General features: G+C 41.3%; 1 protein-coding gene across 4 annotated transcripts; it reads right to left on the bottom strand.

Moving 5' to 3' along the window:
* Positions 1 to 3,445: 3,445 nt before the first annotated feature.
* rbm26 (RNA binding motif protein 26) lies at positions 3,446 to 15,883 on the bottom strand. Of its 4 annotated transcripts, none has more exons than XM_070961774.1 (22): positions 15,397 to 15,883; positions 15,082 to 15,200; positions 14,844 to 14,962; positions 14,618 to 14,709; positions 14,245 to 14,522; positions 12,912 to 13,184; positions 12,574 to 12,816; positions 12,131 to 12,271; positions 11,875 to 12,015; positions 11,537 to 11,645; positions 11,251 to 11,407; positions 10,533 to 10,730; positions 9,657 to 9,755; positions 9,486 to 9,554; positions 8,482 to 8,580; positions 8,312 to 8,386; positions 7,661 to 7,828; positions 7,253 to 7,357; positions 6,448 to 6,651; positions 5,393 to 5,479; positions 5,091 to 5,204; positions 3,446 to 4,107 (listed from the first exon to the last, which is right to left on the bottom strand). In XM_070961774.1, the coding sequence occupies exons 1-22, from the start codon at positions 15,453 to 15,455 to the stop codon at positions 4,018 to 4,020; spliced, it is 3,039 nt and encodes a 1,012-aa protein (XP_070817875.1). In that variant the 5' UTR covers positions 15,456 to 15,883; the 3' UTR covers positions 3,446 to 4,017. The 4 variants fall into 4 exon arrangements, with proteins under 4 accessions (XP_070817875.1, XP_070817849.1, XP_070817857.1 ...); XM_070961748.1 differs by having other exon boundaries at positions 9,657 to 9,758; positions 12,122 to 12,271; positions 15,397 to 15,882; XM_070961756.1 differs by having other exon boundaries at positions 12,122 to 12,271; positions 15,397 to 15,882.
* Between the last annotated feature and the right edge of the window lie 640 nt (positions 15,884 to 16,523).

The following is a 16,523-nucleotide window of genomic DNA, read 5'->3' as shown; positions in this document are numbered from 1 at the left end:
TCCGCACCAAAACTACAGCTGGCGTTACAGGAAAAAAATGTGTCCCCAAACTCAAATGATCCTGAATGACTATGCTGATTATGATTTAGGGGCTGCTAGTTTTGTTTCAAACTGTGCCTTGCTTTGTGGCCGGGGGCCCTGTGTTGTTTAAAGGGTTGTCAGGGTATAAACACTAAATTAATCATGCTTTGGCTCAACTTGCTAGGGACTGAAATTTGCTTATGGAGGCCCATGATCGCATAAAATATTAATGGCTTTGCAGAGAACTGGCATTGTAGCGATGGGGCCAAGGCGTGTGAAAGCATAGAGCAGTGTGTTGGGAGGGGTCACCGCTGATTTGAGATCAACACCTTCCTTATATCTTCACCTTTAATGGAAAAGTGACATACAGCAAGTGGCCAAAACACTGTGTTATTGCACATTATACAACCATTAGGCTGAGGTTTGTACGGATTATTCTGCAAAACTGGTTAAGTGGTAATTGGTGTTAATTGGCAGGCAGCAGTGTTTTTGTGTTGTGAAAATGCGGGGATAATATTCAAATGAATCTGAATAAATACATTAGAAGTGTGTAATGTTTTGCATTTTCCTCGCTGTTGCATATCCATATGACCGACTTCTTGAGCCCCTGAGGGCTTCTTAAAGGAACTACAGTCATTTTCAGTGACAGACAAAAATTTCTATGAAAACAAAAGTGAGATTTTATCCGTCTTTTTTTTTTTTTTTTTTTTTTTTTTTTTTTTTTTTTTTTTAAATTAAGCATACTACAGTTTCACCTGTCTGGTCCATACAGAAGAAAGAGCGAGAGAGAGAGAGAGAGAGAGAGAGAGAGAGAGAGAGAGAGAGAGAGAGAGAGAGAGAGAGAGAGAGAGAGAGAATGTTATTACAGCTCATTCCAAAATTTCATGCCATTTGTCTCCTTGACACAAATCAGAAGGTAAAGATTTATATAATGGATGACACGGATGCTGTAAACTTGTTAGCCCATATTTTCAGAGCTCACACAGAGCATATAAACATCCTCTGCCCACTGAGACACGAAGGGAGGCAGGCAGAGCTGGCAGACATTCCTGCATGCTGGTCACATCGCCGCTGAAGACAGCGTGGGACACGGTCTTAAATTCTCTCTAACACATTTATTTGTGGAGCCGTTCCACAAAGGACGAAACAAATGTCAGGAAATGTGGGTGTCAATCAAACCAGTAACATGCCAGGTACGACTTGTAGGTTCATGACACAACCACACAAGCGTGCAGGTGGAACTGCAACAGCTTGTTTGATCACAAATGATGCTTGTGTGAGTTTGGTGGCACCACAGTAGGTAAATGAGACGGCTGGAGGGGGCATTTAACACTCCCATACTGACAGACGGAGCGATGAGGGAGGGTATTTTTGGTGGCTGCGCAGGGGAAAAAGGTTTAAATGATAAACAGCAGATATTCTACGAGGGCAAATCTGATTTCTCACAATTATCTCTGCAAGCCTGACAGGCACCAGGGGTGGGCTAGGAACACTGAAGTGGTGGACACTGATTGGGTTATTTGTCCTCTCTTATTCGAGGCTGAGGGATTGTGGGAGCTGTACTGTGGAGAGCCTCTCTGCAGGTGTATACCAACCCCTTACAGCAAGCAAAATCCCTTTTACCTAAACACTATGACTCATATGCACTTGTGGTTTGAAGAAAGCAAAGAACGAGCAGCTGTAAAGTTGGTATTAACCCATGTTACCAGTGACAGCTCAAAATTAAGCGATTGGCCCTCTACACACATATAAAATATTATGACCATTCACATCATCAGGGTGGTCATATGATCAGAGTTGACTGTATAAGGATTAAAATCCTGTGCACTGACAGGATTACATATTCCCATCATATATGGACTCACAACCACCATTCATAAAATGTTGTGTAAGACATAAATAAAACGCAGTGTGATGATTTGCTACTCCCTTTTCATCAATACTCAGCTGACAACAGTACAAACAGTGTAAATATCTGCTTATTCTGAATTTGATGCAACAACACATTTCAAACAAGTTGGGACAGGAGAGACTAAAGACTGAGGAAGCTGTGGAATGCTCCAAAAACACCTGTTTGGATGAGGTTCACCACTTTGTGAATACATGATTGTATAAAGGACATAACTGCATGGGCTCAGGAATATTTTGTGAAACTGAAGTTTGCCTGCTAATGACTGCATTCTGTTTTCATTCACAGCTTTTTTGGAATCAGGCAATTACAATGACCGGCCGTCTTCGGCTGATGTGAGGCGTCCATATTTGTTTTGTTTTCAGAAACTTCTGTATTAAAAAGGGCCGCGTCGGATGTGTCAGAGCTTTCAGAAAACTCACTTTGTCTGTCATAATTACAGCCTGCATGTTCACGTGAACTCTATTTACAAGTCAGACATTCTAGCATGACATGAATGTGGCTTCAGTACATCATAGGAGTTGACACTGGTGACTTTTGAACTTATGAAAGCTGGGTACATATAAAATGCTTCAAAGGTCCTGAAACCCTATTTTCTTTATCGATCTCTCACTATAAGCAACTGGATCCGACATGAACACTTAATTTTCTTTTATTTATCCATTTTTGTTCAGGTCTGGGGTCACTTGGTTATGCTGTCAGGCCAGCGTCAATCACATCGGATCAAACGACCTGCTGAGTCTTCAAATGTTTAACTCTAAAGGATTCGCCAAGATTGATGATTAAATTTCAAGTACGATTACTGTTTAACAGCCATATTTTACATTTCAGACTATGTTTTACAGGGCTTTCATACATTTATTTACCCAAATGTTCCACAGGGATAAATATGGATATTTTTTTTTTACAGTACACAAGTCAAATGCCCCAAGAAACTTGTCAACTTTGACTAAATGAATAAAATAACATTCTGTAGCTTGAGTAATTTGTTGCTGCTGCATTTCATTAACCCAAAGGTGCACGATGGCTCAAGAACTTGAAGCAGGCAATTATCAGATATAATAAGCAACATGATGACAACAAAAATTGTATTTTAATACAGAAACACTGAGTTTGGCACCATATAAAAACAGTTACGGTTAACAGAGATTACATTCTAAAATGTTGAAGCTTCTTGGAGAAAGGAGTTGGCGCTGGGCTCCACAGACTGACGGCTCCTGCAACAAAAAAAAACATAAATATTCTAAGTTACTGTTATATTAGTACTTAGATTAGACATATTTCAGCAGAGCTATGAAAGTACAGATCATTAGGCAATAATTTGAGCTAATTTTAACATTTGGCAGAAGTATACAAACAGATAATGTCACATCTTACCTTGGCATGGAAATCAGTGTTACACGTTACCTTACCGATCCAAAACAAAATAAAAAAAGTGTTCAGAGAGGGTTTGTAGGAATTTTGTAGGAATTTCGCTCTTTAAGGGAAGAGGAAGGTTTTTTTGTTTTTGAAATGGTCTTTTTTCAGCTCTTTTGGAGTTTTCTTTTTTCACTGCCACACAAATTTGTCTTTTTTTTGTCTTTTTTTCTTCTTTTTTTTGTTTGTTTTTGGCAGGATGTTTTCAGACCATTTCAATTCTTTATTTTTTGTACAATCCAAAGTAAAGCCAACAACTGAGAAGCCAAGCTTTCATACAAATCATTTAAACACCGACATAAAATATTTACACGAGAGCATTTAAACCAGTCTGTCGTTCAGTTAAATTACAACACAGGATCTGTTTTCTTATCTGACCGTTCAACAAGTGATCAGTTATCACGTGTCCAAAACAAACTATTTGTGTTTTTGTGACCAAAAAAAAAATTACAGAACTATTTCTACGTTAAGAGCATTTAAAAAAATTCATCATGTTAAAATGAATCAAACCATGGTTGTTCTGTCAGTTACACATGTGTGAGGGGAGGAAAAAAAAAGTCTAGCCAAAGTGAAACGTGCCATGTTGGTTTCTAAACAGGCGTTGAAATTGTTGCTGGATTGTTGCTTGTCTTCCACAGCGGTGCGAGCAGGGAAGAGCATCTGACCGATCTTCATCTGCGCCAGGAGCGAGGCTCATTGTCGTCCTCTTCCTCATCGTCATCCTGCAGCAATGCGTCATCACTCAGTGACTCTTCTGGGTACTGATGGGAGAAAAACGCACGCTGACATGAGTGACTCTCTATAGAGGATTAAAACAGTGTAACAGTAAGTGAATCATATTAATGCACATTCAGCTGCTCCGCTGTACGGCAGCACTGTGGTTTTCTCATCAGGTGCAGCTAAATTAACGCTATAGGAGTGTTTATATCTGCAGACGTGACCATACTCAAGTCTAAAGAATGTAGGATTAAAGCACAAGTTGTTCAGGAATTATCAACAGTCAGAGAGCATTACTGACAACTGCGTTATTCATTTTTTCCTCATTTACAATTACAATTAATCATTTGGCAGACGCTGTTATCCAAAGCGACGTACAGCGACATACATATGAATTCACACATTGATGGCACAACTTCGGGGGCAGTTTTGGGGTTCAGTATCTTGCCCAAGGATACTTCAGCATGTGGACAATGATCCACTGTTGAATGTTCACGTTTTTCCCAATAACATTTTCCCTGATGCACTGACAAACAAAACAAACCGTGACCCGAAAACCAACATATACACTGAAGTGGGAATTCTGTGCATCATTACACCCCTACTAATAAGGAGTGAATGTGGGCAGAAAGACCTTTTCTTTAGAGCACCATCAGCACTCATCTTGCACAATATATTTAAAAGGTCTCAAGAGGGACTAATTTCTCAGTGTGAGAGTATCATGCTAATAACTTCATGACAGACCAAAAGCTTAATGAAAGTAGCCCTGCAAAAGCCACATGGAGACAAGCCTTGCTGTAATGTGTAATGGCTCCCTCTTGTGTTCTCTAAATGTAACAGGACATATAACAGATAAAATGTCTGAACAGACAACATCCAAATACCTCCACTAAAGTAAATATTTACCACTAGAGTAAATATTTACCACTAGAGTAAATATTTCCCAGTGGATTTGTATTCAGGATCAGTGGCAGCACTCTTTTAGGCTCATCATCAAACGTATACAAAGTGAGAACTGTTCACAAACCTCTTCCTCCTCTGGTTCTCCCTCATCAGCATCCGCAGCATTGAGAGTCATGACAGCCTTATGCCAGGCCAGACGTAAAGTCTGGTTGTTGAACCTCACTCCATGAAGAGCCGCCTGCAGGTGGACAAAACAGAGAGCAGAGGAAAAACAAGTGGTTAGAGGAGACTATGGACTCGACAAGCAGAGTGAAAATAATGGACTTAGTGAAAATACAAATCAGACAACTGCAATAGAGTCCAAAAAGCTCTGAAGAAAGAGGTTCAAGAGTATTTAAGTGTGTGCTTGGCAGGTAGCGGTCTCACCTGCTCTGCCTCCGCTCTTGTCTTGTAAGTGATGACTGCAGACAGGTTGCTTTCATCAATCTGGCAATCTTCAATCTCTCCGAATTGCTTCAAAATCGTTAACACACAACAGTTTGGTCATTTTACAAACTAACTCATCCCTGTGCAATTACTGGAAAATCATCTCGTGCATCATCGGTCACTGGAAGTGCCTGATGAGTGAATGAACTACCAGCAAATCTTAAATAACATCTCTTGGTCTGGGGGTGTTTCCTCTACACGTTGCTTCTAATGTTGCAGCTGCATTATGTCATTCTCACTGTTGGCTCATAGCACAGCTGTTAAACTTAGCAGTACTGACTGTTCAGACTCAAACACATTCAGAAAACTGGAGAGACGAAGGTGAACTGGTGCACATTATACAAAAGTATCCGTGTCTGCATAGCTGACAACTGTATTGGGTAAGTAGATCTGTGCTTGTTTGGTGTTACTGTTGCCGGTTATAGTTTTCTATCTTGACTGCAGTCACTGTATGCTGGTGGCTCCTGCCAGAGGACTCACTAGATGTGCCACTTTAACACAGTTTAATTGGTATTAAGAGTCTTACTATGTTGTTGCACCACTGGGGGTCAGTTGCACTGTGCAGCTGTAACCAGCAGAGGGCACTGTTTTGCTACACTGAGCAATCAAAATAATTCAACGCACATGGTTTCACTGTATCTGATGAGTATAATTCAGATTACAGAATTAAAATAATAAAACATATATACTCAACCCAATACTGTTTTTACTGATTTTACTTTGTGTTCTCACTTTGGGGTACTAATTCAATGTTTAGATTGTGTATTTTGTCTTTTGTTAGTTGTCTTTTACCAGCCGTAATCCGAAGTACGATGTGAAAACAGCTGAAAGTTTTATTTATCATTTCCTGATTGACTGGTGAGCAATGAGAATTTCCACCCCCTCTACAGCTAAGCTAGCAGTGCCCTTTAACACAGAGTCCTCTGATCTCCCACCTCCAGCTTCCATCAAAAGGTCATAGTGTCTCTCAGTCATCTCATTTTAGGCTGACTTACAGCAAAGTGTGGCAGCAAGTCCACCCGATCAGTGTCTGCGAAACCAGAAATCTCAAGCGCTCGTGGTCGATGGTCCACGACCGCATGCAGTGGCACACCTCTTCCTCGCCCTCTGGAGCCCCTTCCCCGGGCCCTGGGAGCACCGCGGCCCCGAGTGTGGACCCCCCGGCCTCGTCCTGGTGACAGGAGTCCCCTTTTCGCTGCCTGGGTTAAAAACAAAAACAGGGATGGAAATAAGTTAAACAGAGCCCAAATATCTGGCTGATGTCTTGATCATTAGAGTTGTTGAGATAAAACTCCAACAGATTATTTGAAGTTACAAGAGCACAAGTGCCCCCATGTGGCGAGTCTGTAAAGGTCCAGACATGTTTGGTACAGTGCCCATGAACCTAAACCTTCAATCTGCTTTACTTTTCAACTGCAGACAGTACTCTTAAAGGTCGGCAGGGTTGTTACCGGGGCTTTGGGGCTAAACTCCTTCACTTTTCAAGAAGTTGGGAAACACCAGACGAGCCTTTTTTTTGGTCTTGAGAGGCTGCAGCGTTTCTCAACTGCCCCACTGTAGCCTGTACTCCACATGTACTGCCAAGACTGACAACTGACTGCTAAATTTTTCCTCTGCCTCTAGAGGACTTTGAAAGTTTTGCCTTTCTTCTTCTCTGTACGTGGTTGTTTACTACAACAAATACAGAAGCGAAGAGAAAAGGCTAAAGGTAACAAGACAAAAGACTGCTAAAAAAGTAGCATTATAGCACTTCCTCTGAAGCTTGAGAGACAGCTTTCTCTTCCAAGATCAACTCATTACCTCAATTTGCAGCTGGGTGTACTTGATCTTCAACATAGCAGTGTCCTCCCCGGCCTGAGTCTTCTTGTACAGGTCCAGCTCTGCATCCAGCAGTTCCTTCTGTGCCTGAACATATTATTTACTCACATTAGAAAAGACAACATTGCGAGTCGGACATAAAGCCAAGGGCAACTGGATAAAACAGGAAACCAAGCTGCATTTGACTAAGCACTTTTAGACGACCAAAGACACATTTTCTGTAATGTCTAAGGGATAAAAATGCAGAGAGAAAGCTGTTTAAATACAAATCTCACCTCCCACTAACTCAAACTACAAAGCAAACCATATACTGTGTCTAACGCTCGCTCAGTGAGGAGATGCGTGGGTGTCTGTGTGTTGGGTTGATGTAAGTCTGGGAGAGAACAGTACCTGGGCCTTGCTCTTTGCTATGCGTAGTGGGTTGCTGCTGCTTGAAATTCCCTTTATCTCCTCTTGCAGTTTGGTGATGCTCTTGGTTAACATGCCCAAAGTTTCCATGATCTTGGCTTTATCCTCCGCCTTCATTGCTTTGTTCTTCTCAAGTTTGGATATTAGGAGCTACAAAGCAAAAAAAAACAAAACAGAGAATCAGAAGTTTGTGCCGCTTCAAACGGAGTTCTTGAATAATTACAAAGTGACACAGGACAGGAGACAGGCTAAGATTTAAAACTGTGGTGAAGATATGGATCATTTCATTTGGAACAACAAGCTGTTTTATATTTTTGTCCTGTCACTTTAAAGGCAGAAACAGTCATGTCAACACATGATCCTAAACCTCCTTGACGAAGATGAAACAGATGAGTCATAGATCCCACACAGCTTTCAAACACTGCTGGTAAATCTGTCAAACAAAGCAAAGCAGAGTCCACTGGCTGGCCTGGGGACTCTGCGTGTGGCTCAGGCGGTGAGTCAGACCTGTTTTACAGCTCAAACAATGGCATTTAATTTTTCTGTAAAGAGGCTGCGCCTAAATCTAAAAGCAGACAGAGACACTCGCATGTCCAAGAAGTGCACTGAACTCTCTACTCCACATTATTTTACCTTCTGTGTCTCGATGTGCTTCTCCAGTATTTCCTGCTTCTTCTTTCTTACGTCCTGCTGTAGCCGTATGGCTTCCTGAGAAAGGAATTATAAGACATGATTAGTTGTTAGTATGAGAATTCCTTGCTTGCATCCCATTTTCCCACAATTCCCTCCACTTCTCCTCTCACCTGCTTCTTCTTCAGGGCTTCCTCTGAGGTTTTCTGGGCTGCCTTCAGGGCAGCAGGGTTGTATACAGTCTTTGTGAGGCCCATGGATGTCGAAAACACCTGAAAAGGTGAGAAAACGTGATTATTACATAACATTTACACGATTTGAAGGGAGAGAAATTCCAAAAGAAAATCAGTATTTGTGACAAAACACCAACATCAAAATCAACCATTATGCATATACAATTTAGCCGGCATATATCATACATAATTGCAACTATGCACGAAAGAAGAAAAAAAAAAGAAAAGAAAAAAATGATAGAGTGACCGAAAAACGGAACAGGCTGAAGCCCAAGGCTTATATTTGCCTATTCTATACATTCTATGAAAAATAATCATTACTGTAAATGATAATTATTCATTATTTTAAGTTTTAAGGCTTTCTTAAAACTCAACAGAGAACTACCTAACTTTAACTCATCACTGAGCTTATTCCATATTTTAACTCATTTATATTTTGCATTAGTTCTCACTTTACACGCCTCAAAAATAAATAACCCTCTTAAATTATAATTTCCTTCTCTTAATTTAAATAACTGAAGAATACAAACTGGGAGGCTGTTATTCTTTGCTCGAAAAATTATCTCCAGTGTTTTTAAGAACACAATATCCGTAAATTTTAATGCACCAGATCTTATAAATAGTGAGTTAGTTGGTTCACAATAGCTCATTTTGTTTATTATTCTAATTACTCTTTTTTGAAGTTTTATTATAGGGTATATGTTAGTTTTATATACATTTCCACAAACCTCAACACAGTATGTCATATATGGCAATATAAGCAAATAGAATAGAATATGCAGGCATTTCCTATTCAGTAAGCCCTTGTTTTATAAAGAATAGCAATAGTTTTGGATATTTTACCTTTGATATATTCTATATGAGGCTTCCAACACAACTTATGATCAGTAATTACTCCCAAAAACTTAGTTTCATATACTCCAAACCAATGAGGGGGCACTTACTTTTTCAACAGGAGCTGCTGGTTTGGCAGAGAAACCCAAACGGTCCTTCACTGACACTTTGGAAGGATTCTGCATCAAAGGGGGGAAAATGTATGTTTATACACACCTCCTGCTGATTTGGACAAGTATATGTGAAGCACACCGTCAACGCCACCACCCACACACACATACCTGAGAGGCTATGCTGGAATCTTGGGAGGGCTCAGAGCTCGTAGCGAGCAGGGGTCCGAGGCGATCTTTGACAGACTGCTTCAGAGATGTGGCGGAGGGCTGCTGAGCAACAAAGACGTTAATCACATTATGTCTGGATTAATGCATTATTGCATTTTAACATAAACACTGTCAGACAACAATTCCAGTTTTCTCATTGTCCTGAACCTTTAGGTGCATCTGCATCATCTACTTACTACCTACGCCTGCTAGAATGACTCACAGCACTCTTCTTAAACTGTAACTGGAAGTGGAGGCAGCACTGGCTTTAATGCAACAGGTTTTTCCAAGTGACAAAATGTGAAAGGCAAGCGAGAACAGCACTGTGGTGTGCCATGCCCAATTTTACAGATGATCAAAAACACCCTTGAAGCGGGTGTTACATTTCACAGAGCAACAATGACAAATCAACAAAGCAAGCTGTGGATGCACTGAATCTATTTAAACTGATGCTGGCACAGGAACTGGTATCGCCGCCTCTTCTATAATGGATTTCTTCTTCTCTTTCTCAAGAGAAGACTGCGGGATGTTACCGCATAATGGACAGGCCTAAAAACCTGACTGCATGCTACACTTGCATTATAATAAGCCAATGGACCCTATATCCGTGCAAAAGCAAAAGCACAGCAATGACAGAGTACTTTAAATGCATACAAATATTGAAATTCATTGGCCAGTTATCCACTAGAAGTGCAAGTGCATCATATTTCAGGATATTTATCCTGACTGGAAAATTCGACCCAAGCAAATATGGCAACATTTTTGTATGTGTTCAGACAACAGGTTTCACAAGAACCACCATGTGTTATGAACGACACTTTTAAAAAGAGCTTTTACCATGGCTGGCTGTGTCTGAGGCTGCTGCTGTGAGTGAGACTGGCCCTGGCCCTGGCCATCACTGCCATCATCACGAAACCAGTGCACCCTGATGAAGCGGTTGTTCAGGACAGCCTCTGTGCTTTGCATAGCCCGCTTGGCCTCGTCTGGAGAGGCAAACTGGATCAGTGCACCTTCTGGGTCATTCTGGTAAGCCACCTGTACAAAAAAAAACAAGATGGTACAGTGAGACTGTTATATGAACAGTGCTTTACATACAGCAAATACTGGAGGTAACACTGGGTGAGTCATCTGAGCTTTACCTCAACATTGACAGGTTATCAACACAAGGGCAACTGATTTTCACCTTATCCACCCCATGTGTCACAGTAACGGTATATACAACTATATTACTACAGCAGACGGTATTTGGAAAAGGGTGGGTGGTTTATTTTAGGTACCTCTATTCTCGACATTCCTCAACCTCTTTTACTGACTTACTGGTTTATCAGATGTTTATGAGCCAAGTTTTAAAAGCCAATAACAAAGACTAAAATTAAATCACTACACAAACCAAACCTTCATTCAAACATTCCCTTACATGTTAAACATCAATAGTGAAGCTTATTATACTTTTATACTGCATCACTGATTGCACCACAAAGGAGCTATATATTTGAATGACTACTAGCCATTAAAGCTGTGACTTTCACATCTACAGCAGCACACAGGGACTGACCTGTAGGTTGACGATGGTGCCAAACTTGCTGAAATGCTCATTGAGTTTGCTGATGTTGTTGAGCTCTGGGGGAATTTGCCGAACCAGCAGCTTGGTGTTAGGAGAGAATGGGGGTCTTTTGTGGTAGCCCTGGTGGTTGGGTTTGTTAAAGTTGGGTCTGAGCAGAGAAGAGAAATTATTTAACAATGCAATGAGGAAAGTATTAAACATATCTCTGTCAAACATCCTCATCTAATGAGTCAACAAATGACTTTTATTTTGATATTACAGGAAAAGGACGTCTTACTTGTCAAACCAAGGTTTCTTCGGGAGTAGACCTCCATCATGGGAGACACCTGGTCTCTTCCTCGAATCACACTCCATAACAATCCTCATACTGTTGTTTGGGATCTTATCTGGTGAGGGACAAACACTAACAGGTCAGTTCTGACACAACAGGCAAGACTTTTAAACAGACAATCACAGTAGCATGTACTGAAAACTGGTAGGCTCCTTGTTTGTGAAGCACAACAGGCCATCACATTGGCCAAAGTACTCGGCATGCTAATGGTAGGAGGGACAGTGCATGCATGTGATAAGACAATCTACTCAAAGCTCAGATTGTTCAGCTGATATGAACAATACCTCTCGGTGGCTGGTCCACCTCTCCCATTGTGAGACCAATCAGGTTGGGTCTCTGAGCATTGACCCGATGGCGGTACATTGGCCTGGAAGTATTGGTGATACTGGGAGCTTCAGGATTATACACATCTGTCTCATAGGTGCCTAGTCAAGAGAGAGAGAGGATACTTAACTCATAAAACAGCACAGCTAGGTACAGCAATAGTGATTTGTAAACATAAAATTAAATCTGTAACTTTAAAAGACATACAGCCATTACCGGAGTTGAAGAGCGGCACAGAGGCCTGCGGATGTGACGAACGCATCCCAGATGTGACGATGGTGGGAACGGAGCTGGTGATAGAATTGGGAGGAGCATCCATGCCTGATGGTTGCAGAGGAGGAAGTGGAGGAGGGGGACCTGTTTTTGACAGAATAAAAGAAAATACTAAATCTTACAATCCAATTTAATTTACATGTGTGAGTTTTGTATAAAAATTTGTAGAAAAAAATTAACATGACCTCAATACTCACATTTCATTCACTTTTCTTTATCAATGGATTGCTTATTCATATAAATTGTTTGTTAATTTGTTTGTTGCTGTTCTGTAACTGTATCAGTTACTCTATCAAAAGTGCATATAAACAAAGTTTTCTTTTTCCGGAACCCCTGTGTCATAGAAAAAATAAAGTCAAATCTCAGAGAAATTTCTGAATTCCTACCTGCAACAGGTGGAAGGCTGGGTGGAAGGGCACCTGGTGGGGGCACAGGGGGCCGCAGGTTCACAGGTGGGGGGTTCATGAGAGGTGGTGGTGGTGGCAGGCCTGGGGGCGGTGGTGGGTCCACACCTGGGATTGGTGGAGGTTGGAAGGGCAGCATACTGGGCAAATTGACATCCTCCACTACAACCGGGTCACTTCCATGGTCGAAAGGACACATGTCCCCTCTCATGCAGAAGCCCTTTTCTGGAAAAAGCAGCAGACACATGTAGAAGATCAAACACACAGAACTATGACAATTAAACCCACCCTAAATAAGTTTCATAATCATCTTTTCTCACCATCATAGTCACGGCATCGCTTCCTCTGTTGAGGGGGTGGTCCCCTAATGAAAGGGCCACGATCCACAGGGTGGTCAGGGCGGAAGTCTGACCAACTCTCACTGGTGTTGTTACTGTGATGGTGGGTGGGGGCAATGACTGTGATGGTGCTGCTCAGTGTCGGCACAGGGAAGTGTGAAGTGGTCGCAGTGGAGACCAGGGCTGCTGGGGTGTAGCCATCACCACTCTCTGACCTGTGATCGTGATCGTACTTCAACTTCCCAGAATCTCGTTCTGTGAACAGACAAGAGGGGCCATGTGGAAAAGTGAAATAACTGCCATTATGGCACGTATACCTGAAAGAAACTAGATTTGTTTACACATTACTACACTTTAAATTTTGTTTTCTTTGTTTTTGTCCTTATTTGAGCCAATCCTCAATATCCATTCATCATTAGTCTGTTTATGATCAGCTGTCTGAGCCTCTATCACTATTGGGACATGTCAGTTCTCAATGCTCAGTATAATGAAATGCTGTATTAAATCAGTGCTAACACAAACCAATATTTAACTGGAAAAACACAAGCTGACTCATATTACGACGTTGTCACAGGAAACACAATGTGCGTGTCAGTGAGACTGACACTGACTGCTACCATTCCTTAAAAACACATCTGCAAAGCATGTCAATGGTCATTTTCAGCGTTTTTTTGACAGCAGGTCAGCTTGAAATGTTGCAGGCAGTAATGGAACAAGGAGCAGTCACAGTGAGCTATTTGATGAAGAGCAGCAGGTGACAGGCTGCACACCTTCAATTCCTCAGAGAGGAAACCAACACCTTTCACTGTGACCTGCTGTTCAGAGACTCATGCCACATGCAGCATAAACTCTGATCTCCCACTGAATTAAGTACAAAGAAAAATAATTGCCTGACTTTTTTATTAATGCAACAATAGTTTATTTATTAGCCCAGAATTCTGTGACTTTTTGTTTTAAACCACACGTGCTGTGACCACCAGCAACTACAGGTGTCTCCAAATCACACTGAAATCATAAGGATTACAACTTTAAACATGACAGATGTATGACATCATCTTTGTATTTGTGTGTTGCTGATAAACCGTAATCTGTCTGGACAGACAAGAGTCTGCAACAAACAGGGTCAGAGTTCAAATGCAGTGGAATTTGAGAACACTGCAAGATGTAAAAGTAGTGTTTCAAAACCCTGGTTTCTGTGTCATTGCGCTCTCCCTATAAGAAAAAAACAATGGTTTAAACTTGCACAAAGTGATCCTGCTGGTAATCAAGTGTGGACAGCCTAAGATTATTTTAGATGCACCAATCAGGTTCTCACCTCTGCTCCTGCTTCTGGACCGAGTTCTGCTGTGTGACCGGCTCCTGCTGCGATCGCGATCCCTGTCTCTGTCTCTGTCCCTGTCCCTATCCCTGTCCCTCTCTCTGTCGCGGTCTCGGATGCGATCCTTGCTCCAACTCCGGCTGCGGCTCCGACTGTAACTACGACTGCGGCCTCTCCTGCGATTGTAACGATCACGGTAAGAGTCCCTCCTTGGTGGGTTGCGGTCATACTCCCTCTTCCTGGGGCGGTCGTCTCTCTTGCGATCATCTCCTCTCCTGAAAATTTGGGTAAACACAGAAATGATAATCAGTGCAAATACAAATTGATAGACAAACAGCAAACAGGTAATACAGGAGGTAGTTTCACAAACCTGCCATCTCTGTTGTAGCGGGAACTTGATTGTGGAGGGCTGTGATTCACTCTCCGAGAAAACTTCTTCTCTCGCTCTTCTTCCCGATTATTCTGGGAAAAAAAGAGTAACTTCACTTAATATTGCTTAACTAAGATGGCCACATGCACGAGAGGTCCTCTATATTAATAGAAGTCTTATATCAATAGCTGTCATATACTAAAGTTTTTAAGAAGCTTTAAATTACCTCGTCTTTTTTCTGCTCATCTTTCTCAACTTTGACCAGAGAGGATGGCTGCTCTGGCTGCGGGAGGTAGCTTTTGTTGTTAATGGCTTCAAACAGCTTATCCACAAACGGCTGGGTCTCTGAGAGAAGGTACAGATTATATCTTAAAGCACAATAAACCGAAACACACACTGGATCATATGAAAGATGAAAGAAAATGCTTGCAGAGTAAAGCGTTCATGAAGCGGTGATTAATTACCTTTCTGAAGAAATACATCCAACTGGTCTATACACAGAGCTTTAAGTTCCTTTTCAGTTTTGTCTTTCTTCACCAGAGCAACAACATACTTGGCAAGGGCAGAAGGGTCTGCATCACAGCTGGAATTGTAAAAACAAACAAACAAAAAAAATGAAATACACGAACATCGAAAAAAGTAACTTAAAATGACGTGGATAAACAGCGTTATCTGTAACTGACACCCTAGCACCGGGTATACTGTATGTTTGCTAACTAACATTAGCTTGTGCAACAGACTGGGCTAAAGAGGTGTCGCTAATAGTTAACGTTACTTACATAGGCTCGAGGGTATCAGACAGCCATGTTTTCAAGGCATCAAGGTTTTCAATGATCATTTTAGATCCAGCCGAACTTTCTCTCCACCACGGCCAGAGTTAACGCTTGCTGGGATGGTGTTAATTCTCTGTTTGAAATGGTAGCCGAGATTATCTGGTGAAACTAGCCACTTGAAGTCTTTGGCTAGGCTATAATGCTAAAAGAGAAGTTAGCGAAACAGCCGTCTGAACGTTGGCCAGGTTAGCCACGTTAGCATTCGTCTTTCCAGGCCCCAAACGCACTACACGATTTCTTCACTTTCGCAATGTATTTACTGAGGAAATGCAGACAAGCGACACTATTATTTCTCAAAGTTCTACCAACTAACACTGAAGGTTATACATGTCTTTTATCCGCTAAACTTAAGGAGCATCCACGCTTCTCTTGCTAGTTACTTTATCCTCTGCCGCGAGCTAACCATGCCATGGCGATTATTTACTTCCGCTTATGGTCTCGTTGACAACATATCGCGAGACTAAGATGTACAGCGTATTGTGTAAGCAGTCCTACTCAGAAGTTTATTTATAGAAACTCCACATCACTCCAAGTAGTGAGTACTCATTAATAATCAGAGACTTACTACGTACATAACAATGGTGAACCGAAATTAGTTTACAGCAAATGCAGGGCATTTGGCTGACTGAGTCACTTAGGACAGGGCTATATTTTCACAAGAGCCAAAGCCGCAGAGCAAAGGTCATATAAAAAAGATGAACATGCACCAATAATAAGAATACATGTAAAATGCTTCAATCAGAGTTAATCATCAGTTTATCAAGAAGGCTATATTGAATTCACAGGATCATTCCAGAGCCTATTTTTCAAGAGCATTTAAGCACAAGATGTTAGTCCTATTGTAAATCTATGGGATAAGATCAATAATAATAAAGATTTGAATAATTATTGTGTGCACAATATAGGGTCACTGGAATCTGTTAATTAACTCTCAAACACTACTGAGTAAATATTTAGTTATCCCTTGTTTTCTTCCATTTCTATGTTTGTAGTATCTATAAATGTATTAAGTGTTTGCTTAGCAATGTTCTGCCTTAAATATGCTGCTGATATCAATATTTTAAAAGCATTGT

The sequence above is a fragment of the Chaetodon trifascialis genome, chromosome 1 (assembly GCF_039877785.1).
Source record: "Chaetodon trifascialis isolate fChaTrf1 chromosome 1, fChaTrf1.hap1, whole genome shotgun sequence".
Lineage (NCBI taxonomy): Eukaryota > Metazoa > Chordata > Actinopteri > Chaetodontiformes > Chaetodontidae > Chaetodon > Chaetodon trifascialis.
Note: the sequence above shows the minus strand (reverse complement) of the source record. Positions and strands in the feature narration are given on the sequence as shown.

Coding starts and splice junctions, on each gene's coding strand:
- rbm26 (XM_070961748.1), bottom strand. CDS start 15,455: ATGATCATTGAAAACCTTGATGCCTTGAAAACATGGCTGTCTGATACC. Junction 14,523..14,617: donor CGCTACAACAGAGATGGCAG/GTTTGTGAAACT, acceptor CCAAATTTTCAG/GAGAGGAGATGATCGCAAGA. Junction 12,272..12,573: donor CAGCCTTCCACCTGTTGCAG/GTAGGAATTCAG, acceptor TGTCAAAAACAG/GTCCCCCTCCTCCACTTCCT.